The sequence below is a fragment of the Uranotaenia lowii genome, chromosome 2 (assembly GCF_029784155.1).
Source record: "Uranotaenia lowii strain MFRU-FL chromosome 2, ASM2978415v1, whole genome shotgun sequence".
NCBI classification, from domain to species: domain Eukaryota; kingdom Metazoa; phylum Arthropoda; class Insecta; order Diptera; family Culicidae; genus Uranotaenia; species Uranotaenia lowii.
In genome coordinates, this window is record NC_073692.1 from 148,031,809 (window position 1) to 148,054,384 (window position 22,576).

Here is a 22,576-nt window from a genome sequence, read left to right on the forward strand (position 1 = left end):
GGTCCAATGTAGGTTTAGGTATGAACTATTTTTGTAGGTAGCCGGGTAGGGCACTTCCTGGCAAGTTATTTGAAAAACATGGGGAATACCGGGTCAATAATCTGAAATTTTCCATTCCAAAAACTGAGCAATATCCGTCAAAATCTGAGGAAATTCCAGACATTTATCTAGTGAAGAAAAACGACTTAAATTTTTTTGTCGCAACACATCAGCAGTGTTAAATTTAAGTTTAAAGCATACGAAGGAAAGTTTTGGTTTGATTTTTTATGAAACAAACTTTCACAAATCCAATTTTCAACAAACAATTTTAAACTGAATTCGATTTTCTTGTTTCATTTTCCAAATAATCAGGGCAAAATCCAAGTAGTTTTTTCACAATATCCGGGCATCCGCTAATTGCTGTATACTTAGGTTTATGTACTTTAAAATCGTACGTGGGTAGCATTAATTTACAAAAGCAGCGATTCGCAAAGTAACATTTACTAAAATTATCCAAAAATCTTTGTCTATTAAACAAACCGTAATTATGCAGGGATCTGGAACAAATTTTAGTAATAAAATGCAAAACTTTCACAAATCTTAAAAATTTAGGATTTATCTTCCTTTACCGCTACGTTTTTGATATTTTTCGACCGAAGAAAGCTTTCGTAGCTAATCATTGATCCTGGTGCAGAACATCAATCTAGAGGAACTCGCTTAGGAATGACCAGATAGGTGTTTTATAAAATTTAAAGTCGAGAGATTCAAAAATAGCGCGATAATAACAATAACTTTTAGAAAAGCATTTTTCAAGTATTTTTTTTTTAATTTAACCGTATCTCCTTGGGTAAAGATTGTAGAACTTTGACATGTTAAACAAAGTTGTGTATTTTATTGAGATAAATAACTTTGTAGAAAAAACTTAAGCTCTAAAATGCTTAACAAGAAAGTTATGATTTATATCACGCTATCGGTGGACCTCTAAACTTTATTTTTCATATCAAAATATGCGCTATATTATACAGAGCAATGTTGTCGAAGACACCAGCATTCTATCTTGACTACCATTGGTGTTATTAATTTAGTTCCGTTAGATTTATGTTCTGCATTGTAAATTCCGACGCACTTCGAAACATCGATCCAGACGCAACCGATGAAGACAAACCGAGTTTTCTGGTAAGCGTCTCTTTCGCCCGAGTGCGAACGAATTTATCTGCACTGAGAACGCACTTCATCAGTTTGCTTGCTTCTCTGGCCCACACTTGGGTGGACGCTTGGTCGCTCTGGAGGTAACTGAGCATTTTTACAGATTCTCCGTTTGGGAAGAGCACAGCGAAAAAAATACACGCTCTTACTCTGAACGGGCTAATCTGAGGAGCGATGCCAAGCATGCTTCCCAGATCTCTCAGCAGCCTGAACTCATACTAGGCTGCGATCCTCTGGAGAACTATCGAAGGCTTATATGTTGCTTCATGGATTGTATCCCATTTACCCGAAAACCATTGCCCAGAATGAATTTTTCCCAGAATGACAAATACCCGAAATCAAACCCCAGAATGAACCATTTCCCAGAAAAAAATTCCTCAGAATGCACCATTTACCAGAAATTTTTTCCCAGAATGGACCATTTCCCAGAATTTTTTTTCCCCAGAATGGAACATTTACCAGAATGGCACAAATCCCAGATTTTTTCCCCTAGTATTTTTATTTGTTTTTTTTTTCTAATGAGTTCTTGAATATTTCATATGATTCGAAATTAATTTTTTCAAAATGATTTTTTAAATGAAACTACGACTTTGAAATTTTCGAACTAAATTTATTTTAGAACTTTTATTGATTCAATGCTTACCACGGCCCTTTAAAAAACCGTTTTGGTATCCGACTCCTCACGCTGCGCGTTCGAACTTGAAAGACGTTTTGTCCTTCACGCTGTCGCGTGGCGGACGGGGCTAAGGGATCACCCCTAGCTTTCACGCCGACCTAGGAAGCCCCGGCAGACCTAGACCAATGTCTTAGGGTCGCCGCTTCCGACGGCGGGTCGGCGGCCTCCTCGGATTTGGGAGCTTCGGCGGCGTTGTGCCGCCTCAGCCCCTTCATCCTCGTTGGTTGCGGCTAAGCCGCAAAAGAAAAAAGTTATGAAACCCCATTTTTTTGTAACAATTCCTTTTTTTTAAATAATTTCTAGTAAGGATAAATGTTTTCAATTTTCTGGGCAATGGTTCTTCTGGCGAATTTTTTTCTAATGTAGCTATGACAGCCTGCAGGGTGAGACCGTCTACAATGCTGTGAATCTTTCTAAATATCTTAAGGTCTTCGGCATAGAGAAGAGTGTCGGATTGAAGACTTGCGCAAAGATTGCTTACAAATATTACGAAAAGGAGCAGTCCGAGGTGACTCCCTGAAATCTCCAGAACGTTCTTGAGCGCATGTTTATTATTTCCGTGAACGCATACGCAAACGCTTTTGCAAAGGCTATATAAACAGAGTCCACTTCAAAACCTTTCTCCATGCTGTTTCGCAATAAGCTTATAAAGCACATCAGATGGGTAACGGTTGATCTTCACTTCATAAAACCATGTTTAGCTCCGGATTTTAAATGATTTACAGCTGCGTATATTCGTTCGTGCATTTCATGGCATCAAACTTCCAATCAGAGTACTGATTTTCATTCTAGAAAATCAATGCTAACAGTCTTAATTGCATTTTTGTCGGTTTGACAAAGCATTTTGAACTTGAGCTTTTCTTTCGATAAGTTTTGAATGTTGAAAAACTCCTCGATTGGGCAAGGCAGGGGATACAATTAGATAATGGTTATTATTTTACGTTTCGTTAAATTGTTTAAGAATTGATCAGAACTGTTTTATAGATTTTCATAACATGATGAGGTAGGATATATTTTGTTTTCAAAGTTTCTCAAGATGAATTCTCAAAAAAAAAAACTATATGAGCTTGTCAACTTCATCATTTGATTTTAGTCATAATTGGAACCATTTTGTTATTTTTATTTTTTAAAACATTACATTTTACTAAATGATGCTGCATCACAAACAAAAGGCTCCCTGATAACATGCCGTTTTTTTTCATTTCTTCTATGGGTTCTTCATAAGAAATACTTACGGAATGGCGAATGTTCAGTATACTACTATTTGATGTGAAACACCTGTTTTACCTCATTACTGGTCTATAGTTAATCAAATTCGTAAGTGAATTTTTCTCGAAGGGCCACGTCTCAACTTTTCCAGGATATTTAAACAATCGTTACGAGGTTTCTGTTAAAAATAAACTAGAATATTTGTTGATTCCAACGGGGTTTCAGCCATATCGTAGAAACTTAGAATTCTATCCACAGAAAACAGACGTCCAAGCTCGATCGAAAAATCTTCGGAAAAGTGTGTAATCTATCATCAAAAAAATACGTTTAAAATTGGCTGGAAGCAGTGGCATCTGGTGCGCCGTTGAAAAGTTACAAAGAAACTTTTAAAGCGCTTATTTTTCGAAACGGCGTAATCGTAATGAACTCATGAATAAATTGACTAATATCTCAGTAAAACGAACGGCTTCAATTTATTGCTTGATAAATGGCATTAAATTTACTTTTAACTTGGCAAAATTTTACTTTTTTATTTTAGTACAACTGCGGCAGAGAATAACTGACAACTTTTGGATTAAGCTTTCGCGTTTCTTCAACGGTTATCGAAGTCAGAACATTCTTGAAGAACATTCTCACCCATTCTAGACATCTCAAAGCGGGTTTCATTTACGTATCCAATTGCATCTCATTGCTCAAAATTTAGTACTTCTGATTAGTTTGATGAACAGAGCGGATAAATTTTTGGATACAATTTATATCTCACATGACGAATGTGTTACGAAACTCCCACAGCGTTTTTCTTGAAACATATCAAGTAGCTCATACGACCTTTTCAAAACTGACAAAAATTTTGTTTTTTTTTTCGCAGTTTTGTTTTGACAGTTCTTTTTGATGTGTTTGGAGGTATCTATTCCATCCAAAAAACAAAAATTGGTTCAATAAATGCGTTGGAGTTTTTACACAAGTTTGTCGAGCTAGCTTGTACGTCTGTTCTCTGTGTTCCATCATCAACCATGCCTTTAATCTGACTTCCAAGAAAATTAAGCCCATAAAATGCGTCAACAAGCAGCTTGAATGGTTGTTTCTTGAAGCCACCGCTGATCATGAATGTCACCCGTTATGTATGGCGGCAGCAAAACGGCGGCATTTAATTTCCGTTGCATTTTCCATCGCCGCACCTAGACGCCTCCACGCCACTCCAAGCAAACTGACACAAGTTTTGCATAACAAAACGAACAGAAAACGAGAGAAAATAAGCATACAAAGGAAATGCTACGCTCAAAGATTTCCCGCGCTTTATGCAAAATATACCGAGCGCATCCTCCAACATTTTCAAACGAACAGACATATATCGGTGTATGTTGATCGGGTGGCATTCGACTAGTTCAGTGCCAAAGTTTGCCGCACCCACACTCACATTCTTTCACTCACAGAACACATGCACAAGAATTGTTTTTTCTCTTGTTTGCAAACTCCTACATTGTGTGTTACGCAAATGAAGATACCCACTCACTGTTGTTGTAAGTACGTCGTCATCTCGCCATGTGCGGAAAATAAAAATAAATTTAAAACAACAGAAGCCAACAAATGAACAAACATCAGATGGCAGCAGCTTTCGGGCTTTGAGGTTGAATTATTTTAACCGCATTTTTCAAGGTTCTAGGTTAGGGATGAAGGTAGGTACCAACGTTTGTTTTTGGTGGTTGCAATAACAACACACAAAAGGGTTCCAGTTACAAAGTGCTTTGTCCCTAATTTTGGGTGAAACTGTGGGGTGACCGAAAAAACTTTGTGCGCTCTCGGTTTTATTTTTTTCTATAAACGTTTCCCAAGTTTAAATCCACCGGGGACTCATTAAAACTGCAAAACAATCCCACACCGGTTTGGGAAATGGGTTTGCTGAATATTTAAGTGATTAAATGACCGTTTTTTGGGAAATTCAAAATTACCTTCTGTGCGAACCTTGCTGGAATCTTATGTAAATCTTAAATAAATATACAGAAGATTTTTTTTTTAAACAGAAGACAATTTGAAACCATACAAATTGTAGTCCTGTATTATTTCAATACATTTATGGCGATTTCTTCACACAGGAACAAAAACGCTATTGATGGTTCGGAACTGTGCGATTAGTTATATCCGTGAACGCTAAAAATATTGGAGATCTATGAACAGAACTGCTTTTTATTACTATACTAAAGACTGTATCTCCCTCGTGGATGCAATCAGTTCGGCCCGGAATTGGCCAGGGTGATGATATTTCTTATATTTTATTCAATATTTCTTAACACACTTTTAGCATTTTCAACCGCTATAAATTGCTTCCGCCCCTCTAAATGACTTCTAAGAATATCATTAGATGTTCCTCTTATTCCATATTTGTCCAGACTGGATAGTTATACTGCATGATTCCATGTAAATAGGCTTTTTAAGCTCCAAAAACAATGCACCCACAATATTTTTAGAATCAATTTTAGATGTAATCAGGGACCGATTAAGTCTTGGGGAGGGCCGGGGCAATTTTTCTCGGGGAGCCCTCAAAATAGTTTTTTTAAAGCCATCACAAAGATTACCTTATAGGGTAACGGACTTATTTTGGACCAGGGGACCTATTTTGAACCACTTTGTCTAGCTCTCTTATAAAGCAACTAATAATGAAAAAAAAGTACATTACATTATGTGCCCGGGTTTCAACAATGCTTGCTAAAAAAATCATTAATATTTGTTTTATAAGAGAGCTAGACAAGGTGGTCCAGAATTGGTCCTCTGGTCCAAAATACCCTATTTTAAGCAACGGAAAGTTTATTGTCTTCATATAGGGTAACGGACTTATTTTGGACCGGGTACATATTTTGGACCGGGTACATATTTTGGACCACCTTGCAGCTTTTTTCAATATTTCTCTCATAAATCATGTTAATCATGGAAATTTTGAACAAATATAGTTGAAGCTACATACCTCTTATGAGTCTAATCATATCTAACATTCCGTTAAAATAAGCTGATAAGGGAGAGAAAGTTGAAAATAAAGTTTGGATTTTTCACAGTTGGGCCGAATCAAGCACATTTCAGGAGGACGTGACATTATTCAAGTCATTTTTCAAAAGGTTTTCTGTAGAGATGTACCGAATAGTGGTATCCCAGCTAACATGAAATCGTAATAGAAATGATAATCCAAAACGAATATTAAGACATTTTGAATAATTATCGTAATCACGTTGGTATTGATTGATTTTCTATCATTCATTTACGACAAGCTTTGCCCAAAAAAAATTGAATCGAATAGCAGTTCAATCCATTCGTAAATATGTCTCCAAAAAGTTGAGAATATGCCAATTCGACATTTACGATTTGAGTGAACTGATTTACGATAAATGGGCGGTCCTTCAATTGACAGTCTCTCCGGTTTCTTCCTTTGACCGGTTCGTAAAAGAAATTCTCAGCTATAGAGCTATAGCGTTTACCAAATCAACTGATGAGTTGGCATCATGGTAAGATACTGGACTGCGAACTCGGAGGACTGAAGTTCAAATCTCGGTAAAGGACATTTATTTTTTTCGTTTATTTTACTTTTTTTTTGGAAAATCGAATCGTTGGAATCTTGTCATTGTAGATATATTGCCTCCACTTTTGTAGCTATATGCTATTTTGGTAAGTTTAATACAATCTTTTCATCTGTTATATTTGTTTGAATAATTATGTTGTTCCTGCGTTATACCTTCATAAATGTTTGCTGGGATTCGGCGAACGGCCGAACACCGAATATTGACCTTTTCAACTATTCGGCCAAACGAATATTCGGCCGAATATTCGGTCGAATATTCTGTTGAGTTTTCAATAGAAAAACTTCTATTTCTACTTCAATTTCTAATAGAAATCTTCTATTTGAAATTGATTTTTTGTATCGAATTAGATGATTGTCTTATTTTTGCTAGATGTCATCAAAATACTTACCAAAACGAACGATTATCTTTAACCTCAAGCATGCAATACTATCTACGACAGAAATCCACACGGCGGGTCTGAACAATTTATTGAAAAACTTGTAAAAAAAGAGAAAATCTGAACAGAAACTAGGCATTGTTTTCAAACATCCAAGAGGAAAAAGAAATAAAATTACTTGAATTTTAAAGTTTTCATCGAACTATAACAGCAATGTTCAAATAATAATAGCCAACGACTAAATTTACTTCCAAAAATCGTTTTGTTACCCAAAATTAAAAAAAAAATTAAAGAGACGTTTGATTTTTTTTTCAATTTGATTTAGCAAAAAATCTTAATAAACCCGGGTAAAATCTGGAAAGTTTGAAAAAAATGTGGTCATCCCGGTCAGATTTAACTTTTCCGAATTCTTTATTTGGTTTATGGGCAAGGTTTATATTAAGACAATTTGGAACAAACGATAGTCAAAGTATAAAGCTATCTACAGTGAAAAATACACGGATACATCTAAAATGTTTCACTGAAATCATAAGTTTTTGATTATTTCGAAGCTTTTACAATATCACCTTTGGATATTTTATAAATTATCCAACATCAGTTTAAAAATTTTTACAAGTCTGTTCTTGTATAAATTTAAAATAATAAATATTCGGTGAGCCGAACATTCGGCTTAACGGTTTTTTGGCGGTATTCGGCGCCGAATATTCGGCCGACCGAATATTCGGTACATCTCTAGTTTTCTGCATAGCTGTGAAGAATTAAACAACTACAAACATGGTCACAGCTATGATAAAACTAGTTTGTAAGCACGAAGAACCAAAAAAAAAACTTGTTTTAATAGCAATTTGACCCATGTCGAAAATAGGTCCAACTTAATCCCTTAGACCAGGCCCACCAATGGTTGCTGAACCTCGAATCGAGTAGGGTAAGCGAGCCTAATTTCGCTATATTTTGTCAGAGGTTTTGAGATTTGATATCAGTAGGCCAAATCCTTAATTCATGGATATAAAATTTGTTGGTACCTAATTAAGTTCCAAATTTTTTTTCCGAACTTTGTAAAGGTTTAGAATAATCATTTGAAGCTTTAGTGAACAAAAAATATCATGTTTTTAAAGTGTGTAAGTGGACCTAATGTGGCACCAAATGTTCCTAATGTTAACATATGGGTGTTCCTAACTATGGACATATGAGGAAAAGTGTATCGGCGTACACTATTGGTTCCAGATTTTGCACATGGTTATGTTTTTATCATATTTTCATTAGAAAAATCAAAGAACTCACATTTAAATAACTTTCAAACATTTTAGGAATATAAATAGAGAAAAAATGGATTATTAAAATCCTACATAAAATTCTTTTATGCTGGTTTTTATGAAAGTAGTAAATGTTGAGCTAATTAAAATTCAAATTTAATCTTTACCAAAGGATACATTTAATATATTTAAATAAGGATACATTTAAAATATTTTAATAAGTAGCTAATTCAATGTTAAGGATACACATAATTATACAAAGTATTTTATATAGACTTTTTTTTTAATTTTTTTTTCGGTTCTGTTCTCGTTTAGAAGCTCTCTGTAACTTGATGGTTTCCTTTTCTATTTTTTTCTGTGTCTTTCTTCAATCCTTTGTTTTTTTTTCCTCTTCAATCTTCTTCTTTTCATCCATGGCTTTTTCAATTTCGTCAATACGGGTTCCAGCTGAGAGAACCGGAAAATATTTTTTCCTGTAGTTCCGATGTTTCTTTGTTCTTTGTGGTGTTGAAGGTAACTTTAAGAGCTGCGAAATGTCTTCGTTTCTTTTTTGCAAGTTTTTTACATCTGTAATGATAAAAAAAAACTGTTTTCTTAATACGGAGTTAGATAATTTGCTTAGATAAATGAATTACCTCTGAGTGGTTTTCTATCGCGTGAAGGTTTTTCAGATGTGTTTTCGATTTGAGGACAAATTGAAGGTCTATTGGGACACTCATTGCTCATAACATGCAACGAATTTTGACTTTCCTGGTTTATAGCAGAATCCAAAAAAGTTTCCTGTGGCTCCTCAATAATTATTGGAAGATCGCTGATGTCAATATTCTCTATTTCGAGCTGTTTTTCAACACGTGTCGTTTCATTTGTTACTGTGATGTCATCATGATTTGTCATTTCAAAATCACCATCAAAATCGTTGTTCTCGCTAATAAATGGTTGAATGAGTTCTTCATACACATAACAGAGAATGCGTTCATATCGATTTAGTGTATTTCTATTTTCTTTAAACTTTTGTATAATGCTCTCTCCCATCAAGTCTTCAATATGGATGAGTTTTTCTTTCGGGATGGACACATGGCTATCGTTGAAAGCTTCCTCAAATTCAATTGTAGCTATGGTTTCTTCAAGCTGTGATGTTTCAGCTCTTTTCTCAGGACTTTCTTGGGGATTCTTAGCAATGCATTTAGAATAGTCAACGTTGTCCGGATTAAATGGGAATAAACCGCAAATTCGGAACCCACTCGCAATGCTGATTTGTTTTATGCCTTGGTTGACAACATTGCCAAGAACGGGGCCAAAAGCTCTCATTGTGAAAACTTCACCCGCGTTTTCCGAACGCCAATCCCTAACTGCGTCAGCCCACTTACTTTTTAGGGGTTTGAAAATAGCTACGTCTGCAGGCTGTGTTATATGAGTTGTATTGGGGTACAATGATATTAAAATAATACCAAGTTTCTGACAAAGTTCTGCGACTTCAATTGTTGTATGTGATGTATGTCCATCTACAAATTAAATGACTGGAAGTTGTATGCGGTTAGATAACAAAAATGGATGAAATATTTTTTGGATATATTGGTAAAAATAATTGGCATCCATCCATCCTTTTTCGCTTTGACCAATCCTATATTCGGGAGGGAACCCTTGAATTACTTCACGGCTCAAGCGTTGTCCTGGAAGAATTACATGTGGTGGAACGACTTCACCAGATGCGCTGAATGTAAACATAACCGTTACATTTTTTTTGCCGTCAGCGTGTTCTACTTCGTAAACATTTTTACTTCCTTTTTGGGCTATAACTTCTTTCGTCTTTGGATGCAAATAAAAAGACGTTTCATCACCGTTGAAGATTCGTGATGGATCTTCTAATGCCTGTGCAAATCCGTTCTCAACAAGCCAAGTCGAAACCGTTTTAAACCAAGCTCGTATATCATGTTCTGAAACATGAGCTGCCGCTGTTTTAACAGACTCAGGTGTGCGAAGGCTCAGCTTCTTATTCCGTCTAAGGAACGCAGCGAACCATTTCCGCCCTAAAAATGGAAAAGTTAACATTTCGAAAAATTTTGCAAAATCCACAACATTAACCTGGTCTTTTCTTAGCAAACGGATTATCTCGTGGATTTTTTGTAAAAAACTCTTCTACTTTCCGAATGAGAGTTTCTTTTTGCACCGGAAATCCCCTTGCTTGCATCTCGCATACCCATAAACGAGTTTTTCTTCTTCCTCTTTTGTCAAAACAGGCGTTCTACCGCATGTTTTGTTTATAGAGCCTTTGCTCAGATGATATCGGATGGTGGAAATCGGTACACCGTAAGTTTTGTACGCTCCATAGACTGTCTGTATGCCCATCGAGATAGCACGGATACTTTTATCCAGCGCGTCTGGAACGTACTTGACAGCTTTTGTAGCACGACTTTTTCGGATAAGTTTTTCGGATCTCGTTTGAATGACTTTACTACAAATGTTTGAACTTAATTGATTGATTATTCAACTTATTTACCAATGCTTACGCCATTTTCAACATCACACACCGTTAACTGAGCACACAATTTTGTTGGTAGTTTAAAGATAACCACTCGTCGTCTTCACTTGCACAAACACTTCACTTAGCACTGACTTTTCGATTATAACTGTCGAACTCAACACGTTCGTCGCCACGCTTATTTAGGTTGTTTTACTAGCCGGGCCCAAAGCAACTCTTAGAGCGAGAAAGCAAATAGGGAGAACTCGACTATTTGAAACGTGTGGATTACAGAGTGGCTTACTTCAGTAAGAGAGCGTCACACGTTTTTTGATGTGACGGGCCCTCCAAGGAAATACACCCGTCACCTGAAGATGGGTCCCATGGGGACGAAGGTGTTAAAACAATAGAATGCACAAGAAGATACTATTTGACTCCCGATGGAAAATGCAATATTCTTTTTGACCTATTTGATGTCTCGTAGGGTGCGTTCTACACAACCTGGCAAACATATGTTTTCAACATTTTTAGCTTTGAAATACACTTAAGTAAAAAAAATCATGTTTTAACTTAAAGCAGTTTATTTTAAAAAGTTCGATGAAAAATAAGTTAAGACCAAATTAGTTTTAACAACTTTACGTCAATCATATTCATTTCAAATACATTCTATGGCTTTTATATAGTTTGGAACAATTTGACTATGTCCATAATTAGGAACACATTGTAAATAATATTCCTAATTGTGGACATAACGTTTTTTCAGTTTATACGTGAAAAAACACATTTCTAACATACCTATTACTTAAATCATGATGAAAAACAATCCTACGGAAAATTTCAAATTGTTGACAAATTCAGCTGTAATCATCCATTTCTTAAGAAGTGTTTATCAAGAAAAATTCTAATAATTTCATTCAATTTAGACACACTTTGAAACAATCTGAATTTTATTATAAATCCCGTGAGTTAGAAAACAATTTTTCCTGTAAAATGAAAGTTCATATGATCTGTTACATTATCATATTTTTTGTAATTTTTATAAGTGAAAAATAACGCCACAAACAGTCAAAATCAAACGGTATGTTAACATTAGGTACACGTGTCATATTAGGAACACCTACCCTACATTCAGCAACATATTTATCAACCCATCATCGCACCAACAGTTGCTAACTTGATTTGAGAAATAGCATTCGAGCAGTAGGTTGTTACAGGATGCGTTTAGACCAGGCCCACCAATGGTTGCTAAACCTCGAATCGAGTACATTCAGCAACATATCTATCAATCCATCATCGCACCAACAGTTGCTAACTTGATTCGAGAAATAGCATTCGAGCAGTAGGTTGTTACAGGATGCGTTTATGTAGCAACCCGGTAGCAACGCAGCCAGTCGTCGCTATCAGAAAATAAACAAACACGAATACCAACCTGGATCGCGACAATGGGTGCGAAAATCAGTAAGAAGATAAAAACGCAACCAATCAAAACATCTAAAATACCGACCGAAACAGCAACGTCCGGTGGGCTTGGTCTTATGTAGCAACCCTTTAGACCAAGCCCACCGCAAGTTGCTCTTTCGGTCGGTATTTTAGATGTGTTGATTGGTTGCGTTTTTATCTACTTACCTATTTTCGCACCCATTGTTGCGATCCAGGTTGGTATTTGTGTTTGTTTATTTTCTGATAGTGACTACCGGCTGCGTTGCTACCGGGTTGCTACATAAACGCATCGTGTAACAACCTACTGCTCGAATGCTATTTCTCGAATCAAGTAAGCAACTGTTGGTGTGATGATGGGTTGGTAAATATGTTGCTGAATGTACTCGAATCGAGGTTTAGCAACAATTGGTGGGCCTGGTCTTATGTTTATGTAGACTGTGAATTAGTAAAATTAAAACTTTCAGTGAGATACATACATAAATGTAAAATTCAGAATCACAACTTAAGGTCTCAAATCAAATCAAAATCATAATTTCAAATCAAGATTTATTATATAATGCCTACATGGCGGTGGTGATTGGCAACCTTGCCATCCAATGACGATGACAAATGTCATAACAATTCAGCTTACACCTCGGAAACCGGAAACAAAATCTTTATTTATTTCGACACTTGAAAAATGCTTGATAAATGCCTGGTCAACATGAATTGTTGGTGAAAACTCAGGTTTGGGGATTCAGCATTAATTAATTTTAAAACAGTTCAAATAGAGAAAAATGAGAATCCAAATCGATATTAGAGCCTCAGTAGGAAATGCTAAATTAATTACTCAAAATTTTTCTAATTTCATACTTTGGCACCAAAAATCGGTTTCAAGTGATTTGACAACTTTTTTTTAGTTGGAATGTGAAATTCAGAATAAGATTCAGATTCAATATAAAAAAGAGAAAATTTGGATTGATTGACTTGATAAGTAGAACTGTTTAAGCTGGTGAATATAGAATTGAAAAAAATAATAAAGAATGAATGTTAAACTTCTACTACATGAACTATATACCCGTTGAAAAAAATAAAGCAAAAATAGTATCCTTATTGCAAAATTTAGAAATTTTTTTAATAAAAATGAGGCCAAGAGCAAACATCGAACACAGTCGTACCGGATAAGTTTTTCCATAACTGTCTGCCAACTGCAGCGTTGATATAAAGTCGCGAATGCCATAGTGGTAAAACGACTAAAACCGAAACAAAAAAAAATATAAATAAAAACATAGAAATATTTCTGCCACATAATCACTCAATAAAAGTCTAAATTTAACGCATTGTAACAAGAATTCAGGATATTAACTTGAATAGAGGGTAGTTTAAAAATAAAAATGCTCAGGGTCAAAAATGTAACCATCGAGAGTTTTGAGAAAGTTTTAAATTGGAATTAAATCTACAGATTTTCAAGTTTTTTTTTGGTAAAAAAGTTTATATTTGTCTGGATACGTGCTTCGAAAAATAGGGGATGCTTACACTAGGGGTCCTCTCCTAAATGGTATTTTGTACATGTGCAATAATGGCCAAAGCCAGGGTCATTTGGAATCTCTTCAGCTAACCTTTTTCAAATTGTGAAAATGTGCCTGTCAAATTTTTCACAAACCTTTACATTGTTGGTTGTTGTGCCTTCTTCATCAGTCTGGTTAATTGACGTGGTAGGTTTTACTTTTCCTATAAGTGTAAGGAATGTTTTGACAGTACTTTGTTCGGAAATGTTTCCTTTATCAGTGCTGAAAATTTCATTGCGATTCGTTTTGTTCCAAAAAAGTTACACGTGATGGAAGACGCGAGATGAAAATAAATTTTGGACACGCACGTCAAAAACCCGACGTGGTGCACTGCACTGGTCGGGGTGATGTCCCCGGCAAGTTCGAATTCGTTTTTGCCGATAAGTTTGCAAGAATGTGTTTGATCTGGCAAGGTATTTGCAGCTGCGGACAAAAAATTTCGGTTTTTATTAAAAACAAGACCATGGACTCCGAAATGTACAAGGAGGATTGCCTGAAAACCTTTTTTCCGTACATTATATCTCACAAAGGACCAGTAAAGTTTTCGCCAGATTTGGCAAGCTGCCCACCCAACTGCCCTCAATTCCGCCCTATTGAAAAATTTTGGGCAATTGTCAATCAGAAGATGAAGAAGAATGGTCGTACGACTCGGGATGCAAGAGGGATGAAGAGATTGTGGAACAAAATGGCCGCTGAGGTCAGTGAATAGGGTGTCCAAACTATGATGAGGTGTACTCGACGAAAAGTTCGAAAATTCATCAAAACATCATCGGAATAATTTTTTTTATTATTTTTCCTTTAAAGTGCAATAAAAACCCTACATTTTAAGTACAACACATTTTTATTTCGTTTACATAGCTCCGAGGTAGACCCGTTTTATGGCGTCCAGATTCATCGTGATCCATGCTTTATATGGCTTAATATTTGTTTTAGATGGACATCATCGGGGTGCCTTTTAGAACATTTTAAATAGTTATTTTTAATTTTATGAGTGTCCAAAGATCTAGTCACATCCGAGTACAATAGTTGCATTCTTATTTTACACTTTTTTCATTGTCCTAGTAGACATTGATCGAAAATGTTGTGATATCTTGAAAACTATCATTCAAATTATCTGGTAGGGGAAAGTTGGGTAAGACGAACGAAATTATGTTCGAAACATGACAGTATCTGAATAAAATATTCCTACAAAATTGCTACAAGATTTGGGCGGGAATCAGCCATCGCCCCATTATCGAAGGATGGGTATAATTTTTTCTCCTGCCGATAATGATTTGAGGGCTTCCGGCGTTTTCGCGATATCGATCTGGATATTCGCTGAAACGGCATTAACGAAAGATGAAGCTATAGGTACACAAGAAGTAATGCTCGCACCCCCATCGGCATCGCCATGTTCGCTCGTCTAAAAGCCATCTAATCGCAATTTGCCCAAGACTTGGTACACCTTCAAATGGCAGAAGCGTGCATGCCAAATTGGATTTCACCTCACCATGTCTAGCTGGAAGGGTAAAAGTTACTTTTTTCGGGTTTTTTTTAGAATATTCAGTGTTAAGTTCCAAAACCGGTCAAATTTCACTCCAAATGGTAAGGTTGAAATAATAAACCAATTAAAAGCATCTACTAAAATTTACTTTCAATTTTCAAAATCAGTTCCAAGAACCTCCACCCTCGAAAAAGGTTCTGTCAGCTTTTGGAATCGAATCGATAAGGCGATATCGATGATATCGATGATGAAACAGCGAAACGGATTATGCCCTGCCGATAATTGCGTCATGCTTAGATGACGGGAATTTGGTTACCAATTAGGGGGTACCTGCCCTGCCAGGCTGTTGATCATATCGGATGCGCTCTTGGCAGGAGTTTCAGAAGAAGTGTAAAAATAACAAATTTGGAAACGTAACGGGAGAATGGCAAAAATGTTTTGAAGCAATTTAAAGCTAATCCAAAGATTGTCATTTTAGTTGGTTTTTAAGATGCAACGGGTTAAAAGATGGCTACTGAAATTAAAAAAAAAGTTATTCCAAACAAAACAAAAATATATCGTTAAAAAACTATCAGAGAAGCAATGTAGGTAATATTCAGTCAATTGCGTTCGATCCTGATCAACGTCTAGTAGTCAATGTCGTCGGAAGAATAATGAAGTCGTCTACGAATTCAATGACCAAGCAGGCAGTCATTATTGAATGACTCATAACACATATAACCATATTTAAACTTCATTTTTGGCTGTGTTGAGACAAGATAGCTAGATACCTTAGGTATACTATACCGTTGCTTACATATATATTAGTGAGCCAAACAAAAAATAGTTATAGAAATTCCATAGAAATGTATGGAAAATTTAAAGATTATTAGTTTTCCAGAAATACTACTTACTTTTAAATTCTGCAAAAAATATAAAGGTGTTCACCAAAGTATTCACAATGTCTTAAAGCCTTTAAGTTAAAGGGTGATACGGTCAAAATTTGGTCAATGTCTACTTGACGTATTTCTTCCAATTTTGCATTTAAAAAACCCGAACACCCCTCATTTTGAAGGTGTCTGTGTGTGTGTGTGTGTGTGTGTGTGTGTGTGTGTGTGTGTGTGTGTGTGTGTGTGTGTGTGTGTGTGTGTGTGTGTGTGTGTGTGTGTGTGTCTGTGTGTGTGTGTGTGTGTGTGTGTGTGTGTGTGTGTGTGTGTGTGTGTGTGTGTGTGTGTGTGTGTGTGTGTGTGTGTGTGTGTGTGTGTGTGTGTGTGTGTGTGTGTGTGTGTGTGTGTGTGTGTGTGTGTGTGTGTGTGTGTGTGTGTGTGTGTGTGTGTGTGTGTGTGTGTGTGTGTGTGTGTGTGTGTATGTGTGTGTGTGTGTGTGTGTGTGTGTGTGTGTGTGTGTGTGTGTGTGTGTGTGTGTGTGTGTGTGTGTGTGTGTGTGTGTGTGTGTGTGTGTGTGTGTGTGTGTGTGTGTGTGTGTGTGTGTGTGTGTGTGTGTGTGTGTGTGTGTGTGTGTGTGTGTGTGTGTGTGTGTGTGTGTGTGTGTGTGTGTGTGTGTGTGTGTGTGTGTGTGTGTGTGTGTGTGTGTGTGTGTGTGTGTGTGTGTGTGTGTGTGTGTGTGTGTGTGTGTGTGTGTGTGTGTGTGTGTGTGTGTGTGTGTGTGTGTGTGTGTGTGTGTGTGTGTGTGTGTGTGTGTGTGTGTGTGTGTGTGTGTGTGTGTGTGTGTGTGTGTGTGTGTGTGTGTGTGTGTGTGTGTGTGTGTGTGTGTGTGTGTGTGTGTGTGTGTGTGTGTGTGTGTGTGTGTGTGTGTGTGTGTGTGTGTGTGTGTGTGTGTGTGTGTGTGTGTGTGTGTGTGTGTGTGTGTGTGTGTGTGTGTGTGTGTGTGTGTGTGTGTGTGTGTGTGTGTGTGTGTGAGTGTGTGTGTGTGTGTGTGTGTGTGTGTGTGTGTGTGTGTGTGTGTGTGTGTGTGTGTGTGTGTTCAATGTTGCTCTTTAATTTCATTTTAATTTAATGATTAATGGCATTTCGGTGAATTATACATTCTAATAGGAAGAATTTCAAATGAAAGTAATGAAAATTATAGACGGATAGATTATATTAGGAAGCATGAAAGGTGTTGAAAATGAGCCAAGAGCGTGATTTGAGAAAACTTCTTGCCGCACAAGACCATTTGTCCCACATCGTATTATTGTCTAGAAGAAGCATTTGACTTTGCTTCTTCTAGACAATAATACGATGTGGGACAAATGATCTTGTGCGGCAAGAAGTTTTCTCAAATCACGCTCTTGGCTCATTTTCAATACCTTTCATGCTTCCTAATCTAATCTATCCGTCTATAATTTTCATTACTTTCATTTGAAATTCTTCCTATTAGAATGTATAATTCACCGAAATGCCATTAATCATTAAATTAAAATGTAATTAAAGTGTTAGGAGAACGTTTGTCGAAAGCCAGGAAGTCTGGATCGGGGGGAAATCGGAAGCCGCTGGGACGACAAAGAGAGTTGCCGATAGTTTCAAGCGAAACCATATCCTCTCTCTCCGAGATGCCGCAAATGAGCTGGGTATATCGTCTACAACCGTGCATCAAGCCAAAAAACGAACCGAACTATTGACTTACAATCAGGTAGTGACTCCAAATCGCGATGATAAACAAAATACGACGGCCAAAGCGAGATCCCTGAGGCTGTACACGACGATGCTGACGAGGTTTGACTGCGTGGTAATGGACGACGAAACCTACGTCAAAGCCGACTAGTTACAAGCAGCTTCCGGGACAGAAGTTTTATACGACAAAAGGAAGGGGAAAGGTAGCAGATATTTTCAAGCACATGAAACTGTCAAAGTTCGCGAAGAAATATCTGGTTTCGCCATCTGTATCTGTGGCTTGAAAAGCAGTATGTTTATAGCTTCTGGGATTGTCAACCAAGAAATTTACGTGAAAGAGTGTTTGAATAAACGTCTGCTGCCTTTCCTGAAGAAACACGATTGTTCCGTACTGTTTTGGTCGGATTTGGCATCTTGCCATTACGGAAAAAAGGCCATGGAGTGGTACGCCGCCAACAACGTGCAGGTGGTTCCCAAGAACAAGAACCCTCCAAACACGCCAGAGCTCCGCCCAATTGAGAAATACTAGGCTATTGTCAACCGGAACCCAAAGAAGACCAAAAAAACTGCTAAGGACGAGCAGCAGTTCAAGGCAAACTGGCTTTCTGCGGCGAAGAAGGTGGTCAAGGTGGCTGTACAAAATCTGATGGCAGGGGTTAAGCGTGAGGGCCGGCAATTCGGATTTGGAAAAGTGGAAGCCTAACTGAATATTTTTCCTGAATTTTATACTAATTAAACTTGAAAAAGAAATTTAATTTGATTTTTTAAACTTGACAAAATGTTGACCGTATCACTGTTTAATCGTTACAATTTGTATTGTTTTTGTCGAGAAATCAACATTTTTCTGAGCCATGTCGAATCAGAATCGTTCATCCAGTCTTTACAACCGGGTTGATAATGGGATACAAGCAGGGTGCAATCAATTGACGTGTAAATCAAGTTATTGACATATGTATCATTTTTTTTTTGGTTTGGTAGGGACTGCTCTTTTATGATAACTTAAAAACTATTGTAGAAAACAAAATCGTGATTTTTTTTGTTCATACCTAGTGATCAATGTTACCCCAGTTTACCGTTCTTATCAGAGTTCGCAACATAACTGATTTCTGAGATTTTTAATCATCATCATTTAACTTATTTTAAATCTTTCCATAATTTTCGTGTTTTGGCTATGGCACTATTTGATTTACTATCTAATCGATATATTTTGCTGTGATTAATTGGCAATACTTTTATCAATAGATTAATCTCGGTACAGTATTGATTACTTTGGTCCATCACCTAATATGCTATGGAGACTTCAACCACACGCCTATACCTTTTCAGCGACGAACCTGATAACTCCGAACTCGAAACTATTATATTATATTTATTGAGCGTTCGAGATACATCACGGAAAAAAACAAATAAAGTTATTTATTTTTCTCCAATTGAATGCTAACTTAGCTTGTTCTTCAATCCAAACGAAAGGTTTAGACGATTGAATAACTCATATCTACATTTTTCTCTTTCATTTTCAGATAAAGTTTTTCCCGGTTAAACCCCTACCAGTTCACTCGTTTTTTATTTGGGGGCGCCTTCTGGATTGATCCCAAGACGGACAGTGTGTGCTTCGCCAGGGCCAATTTTGTATGTTCCCAATGTGTGTGTGTTTGTGTGCACGAAATACAGACAGTCGGGAGCCCGCATCTTTTTTTCCGGGGAACAGCGGCAGCAAAACGCTATGAAATATAGTATTTCTTTCCATTGCCGCCATCATAACTAAATGAAAAGTGTGTTCTCCTCTTGCTTGGCAGTATGTGGTACTTTTCTAGTCGTGGAAGTATACAAGTAGCGGAACATTGTTGAAAAAGACAGTACCAAACGAACCTTGACCCACTTCCTGGCTGATTGTTGAACGAAAGGAAATACAAACCGAAATAGAAAGAGAGTGAGATCAGGAAAAAAAAAGCGCACAACATAATTCCGAAAGATGATAATGCTGCTGGCTGTGCTCCGGAGTCATCATGGCTTCTTTCCTTCGCCGAAGTTGATCGCTTGAAGCTCTTTGGTGTGCAGAGCAAAAAGAAAGTGAACCTAGCGGGAAAATGCATTAAATTTTAAACTAATACGACGTCTCGACAGAGCCGGGCGAGCCGGAAAAACATACAACGACGACGTGACAAATGAAAAAAATATCTTTCCATTCAGTGTTTTCCGGTGAAGAGAGGCGGGAAATTTGTTGACGACCCAAGGGCAAAAGTGAGGTCCATCAGTGCGAGTTAAGCTGCTAAAGTTGGTTGAGCTGATTTCGGATTTAGGGAAATGGAGCGTTTGTTTAAAATCATTTGAAAAATAATCGCGAAATCCGACGTATTTTTCTGGCATTGGGAAAAAAGCGATTCGATAGAAGAAAAATAAATAGTGCTAGTTACAGCTGTGAAAATAAAATCTGTCCAGCCGGATAGATAACGGTGTAAAAAGCGGGAAAATCGCTCCTGGGAGATAAATAATAAAAAAAGCGCAATAAAAAGTGTATTCCCATTGTTGGTTCGCCCACAACGTCCCATTCTACTTGGAGCAGCACCTTTCCTGCCCCAGGAATTTGAGCGGAAACGTGCGAATGCGATTGTGAAAGTTTACTGTGAAAATAGGTAGTCAGTTGTGGAAGCTTGCAAGCTGGAAAAAAGTTGAAATAAAAATAAAAGCAAAGCTCGGTTTCGTGTCACGTGTCACCGGGCAGTGATTGTAGTGTAGTTTTTTTTTTCTCAAACAACGTACATATTCTGCGTCGTCATTTGTTGTAATCCAGAGTGTCAGTGTTTTTACTCCCGGTTTCCGGTGTTCGAGGTCGAGTCCCTGTTTGTGGGGTCCTGCTAATCCTACTCTAAGCCAGCAGCCAGTCAGTCCGCGCATCCCGCGATGTGCTGCTCCCTCTAATCTTTCTCTGGGCCGGTGATTGATGAAATGATTCGATATGTGGACCTATATGATGGCAGCGGCCCGAGGTGACCGGGCAATGTCATCCATCTCCCAGCGTCATCAGAGCAGCCGCAATGATTTCGACTCACCGAGGTAAGTTGGGCTTCCGTTTCTGATTTCATAGAGAAAAAATAGACATGTCGCTCTACCCTAGAGGCTATGGTAAATCTGTAATCTCTTGTTTATGCAGAGTGTTCCATTGACCAGTTGTGCTTTTTGGATCCAAATTATTTCTGTTATTTTCATAGCTTTTATTTTTCTGCATTTATGATGGAGTGGTTTATTGTTGTGGTGCCATTTGACATGATGATCCAATCCTTCGGATAATAAATTTTATCTGCACACGAAACAGTATTAAGTAATTAAATGCTCGATATCTCATTAACAAAACATTGAAACTAATGTTGAAGACTTGTTTGCTTTTCAAACTTATTTCCTGAGCTCAAGACTCGTGTGAACGAGGTTTTTGGAAATTCACATATGGCACATATAATTTTGAAATTGACACTCCCAACCATTTTCATACTTTCATACTTTTCATACAGTTAATTTTTTTTCAATTATAGTCGTTTTTTCCATCTTTATGGCATTCGCGACCATATACACTGCCGGTCAAAAGTTTGGGATCACCCACTAAAAAACATGCAAATTTTGATCGTTCATATCTCAGCCGTCTTAGGATATATTGAAAATCTTCTGATCTCATTTGAAAGATAATGAGCAATAGCTATCTCGGAGGTATATGGCCCAAATATAATGTTTTAGTTTTGAACTTAAAACTTAACCTAAAGTTATAACATTTTCAAAAAATCGCACTCAATATTCAAAGCCGATCATCTCGGGATAGGGTGGACCAAATCTCAAAATTTGAGTTGCATTAGAATTCCTGTTCTTTACTTCTCAAAACACATTAAAAAAAATTTGAGAAAAAATTCAAGAATGTATTTTTAATTAATAAAATAGACACTTGAGTTATCGTCCAAAAGTTTGGGATCACCTCTTTGTATGGTGAGTTTGGGATCATTCTTATAAAAACATGCAAATTTATTTTATTCATATCTTTCTCATCTCACATCGTATTGCAGATCTGAAGGGTTCATTTGGAAGCTCAGGAATTGTTGGTTTTTAATAAATTCATTCAAAAATTATATTTTAAGGTGAGAACTATTAAAAAAATCTGGGAACTTTCAAAAAAACAGTTAATTTCAGGTGATTTTTTTTATGGTTACCACTTCAAAATATTATTTTTGAATGAATTTATTAAAAAACAACAATTCCTTAGCTTCCAAATGAACCCTTCAGAACTGCAATACGATGTTAGATGAGAAAGATATGAATAAAATAAATTTGCATGTTTTTATAAGAATGATCCCAAACTCACCATACAAAGGGGTGATCCCAAACTTTTGGACGATAACTCAAGTGTCTATTTTATTAATTAAAAATACGTTTTTGAATTTTTTCACAAAATTTTTTGATTGTGTTTTGAGAAGTAAAGAATAAGGATTCTAATGCCACTCAAATTTTGAGATTTGGTCCACCCTATCCCGAGATGATCGGCTTTGAATATTGAGTGCGATTTTTTGAAAATGTTATAACTTTAGGTTAAGTTTTAAGTTTAAAACTAAAACATTATATTTAGGCAAAATACCTCCTAGATAACTATTGCTCATTATCTTTCAAATGAGATCAGAAGATTTTCAATATGTCCTAAGACGGCTGAGATATGAACGATCAAAATTTGCATGTTTTTTAGTGGGTGATCCCAAACTTTTGGCCGGCAGTGTATCAAGGTTGCAAAATCTCATGAGATTGAGATTTTCCCCAGTGA

General features: G+C 36.8%; 1 protein-coding gene and 1 pseudogene across 2 annotated transcripts in view; one reads left to right on the forward strand and one right to left on the reverse strand.

Moving 5' to 3' along the window:
- LOC129749438 (cyclic nucleotide-gated cation channel subunit A) overlaps positions 1-22,576 on the forward strand; it is a 721,507-nt gene that overhangs the window by 299,780 nt on the left and 399,151 nt on the right. The window contains exons 3-4 of one of the 2 annotated variants that reach the window (XM_055744413.1): positions 19,305-19,413; positions 19,909-20,838. In XM_055744413.1, the coding sequence (XP_055600388.1) occupies positions 20,741-20,838 (98 nt within the window). In that variant the 5' untranslated portion in view covers positions 19,305-19,413; positions 19,909-20,740. Of the gene's footprint in view, positions 1-19,304; positions 20,839-22,576 lie in introns of both variants that reach the window. The other variant, XM_055744412.1, reaches the window with a different exon arrangement.
- Positions 8,651-9,861, reverse strand: LOC129741955 (uncharacterized; annotated as a pseudogene).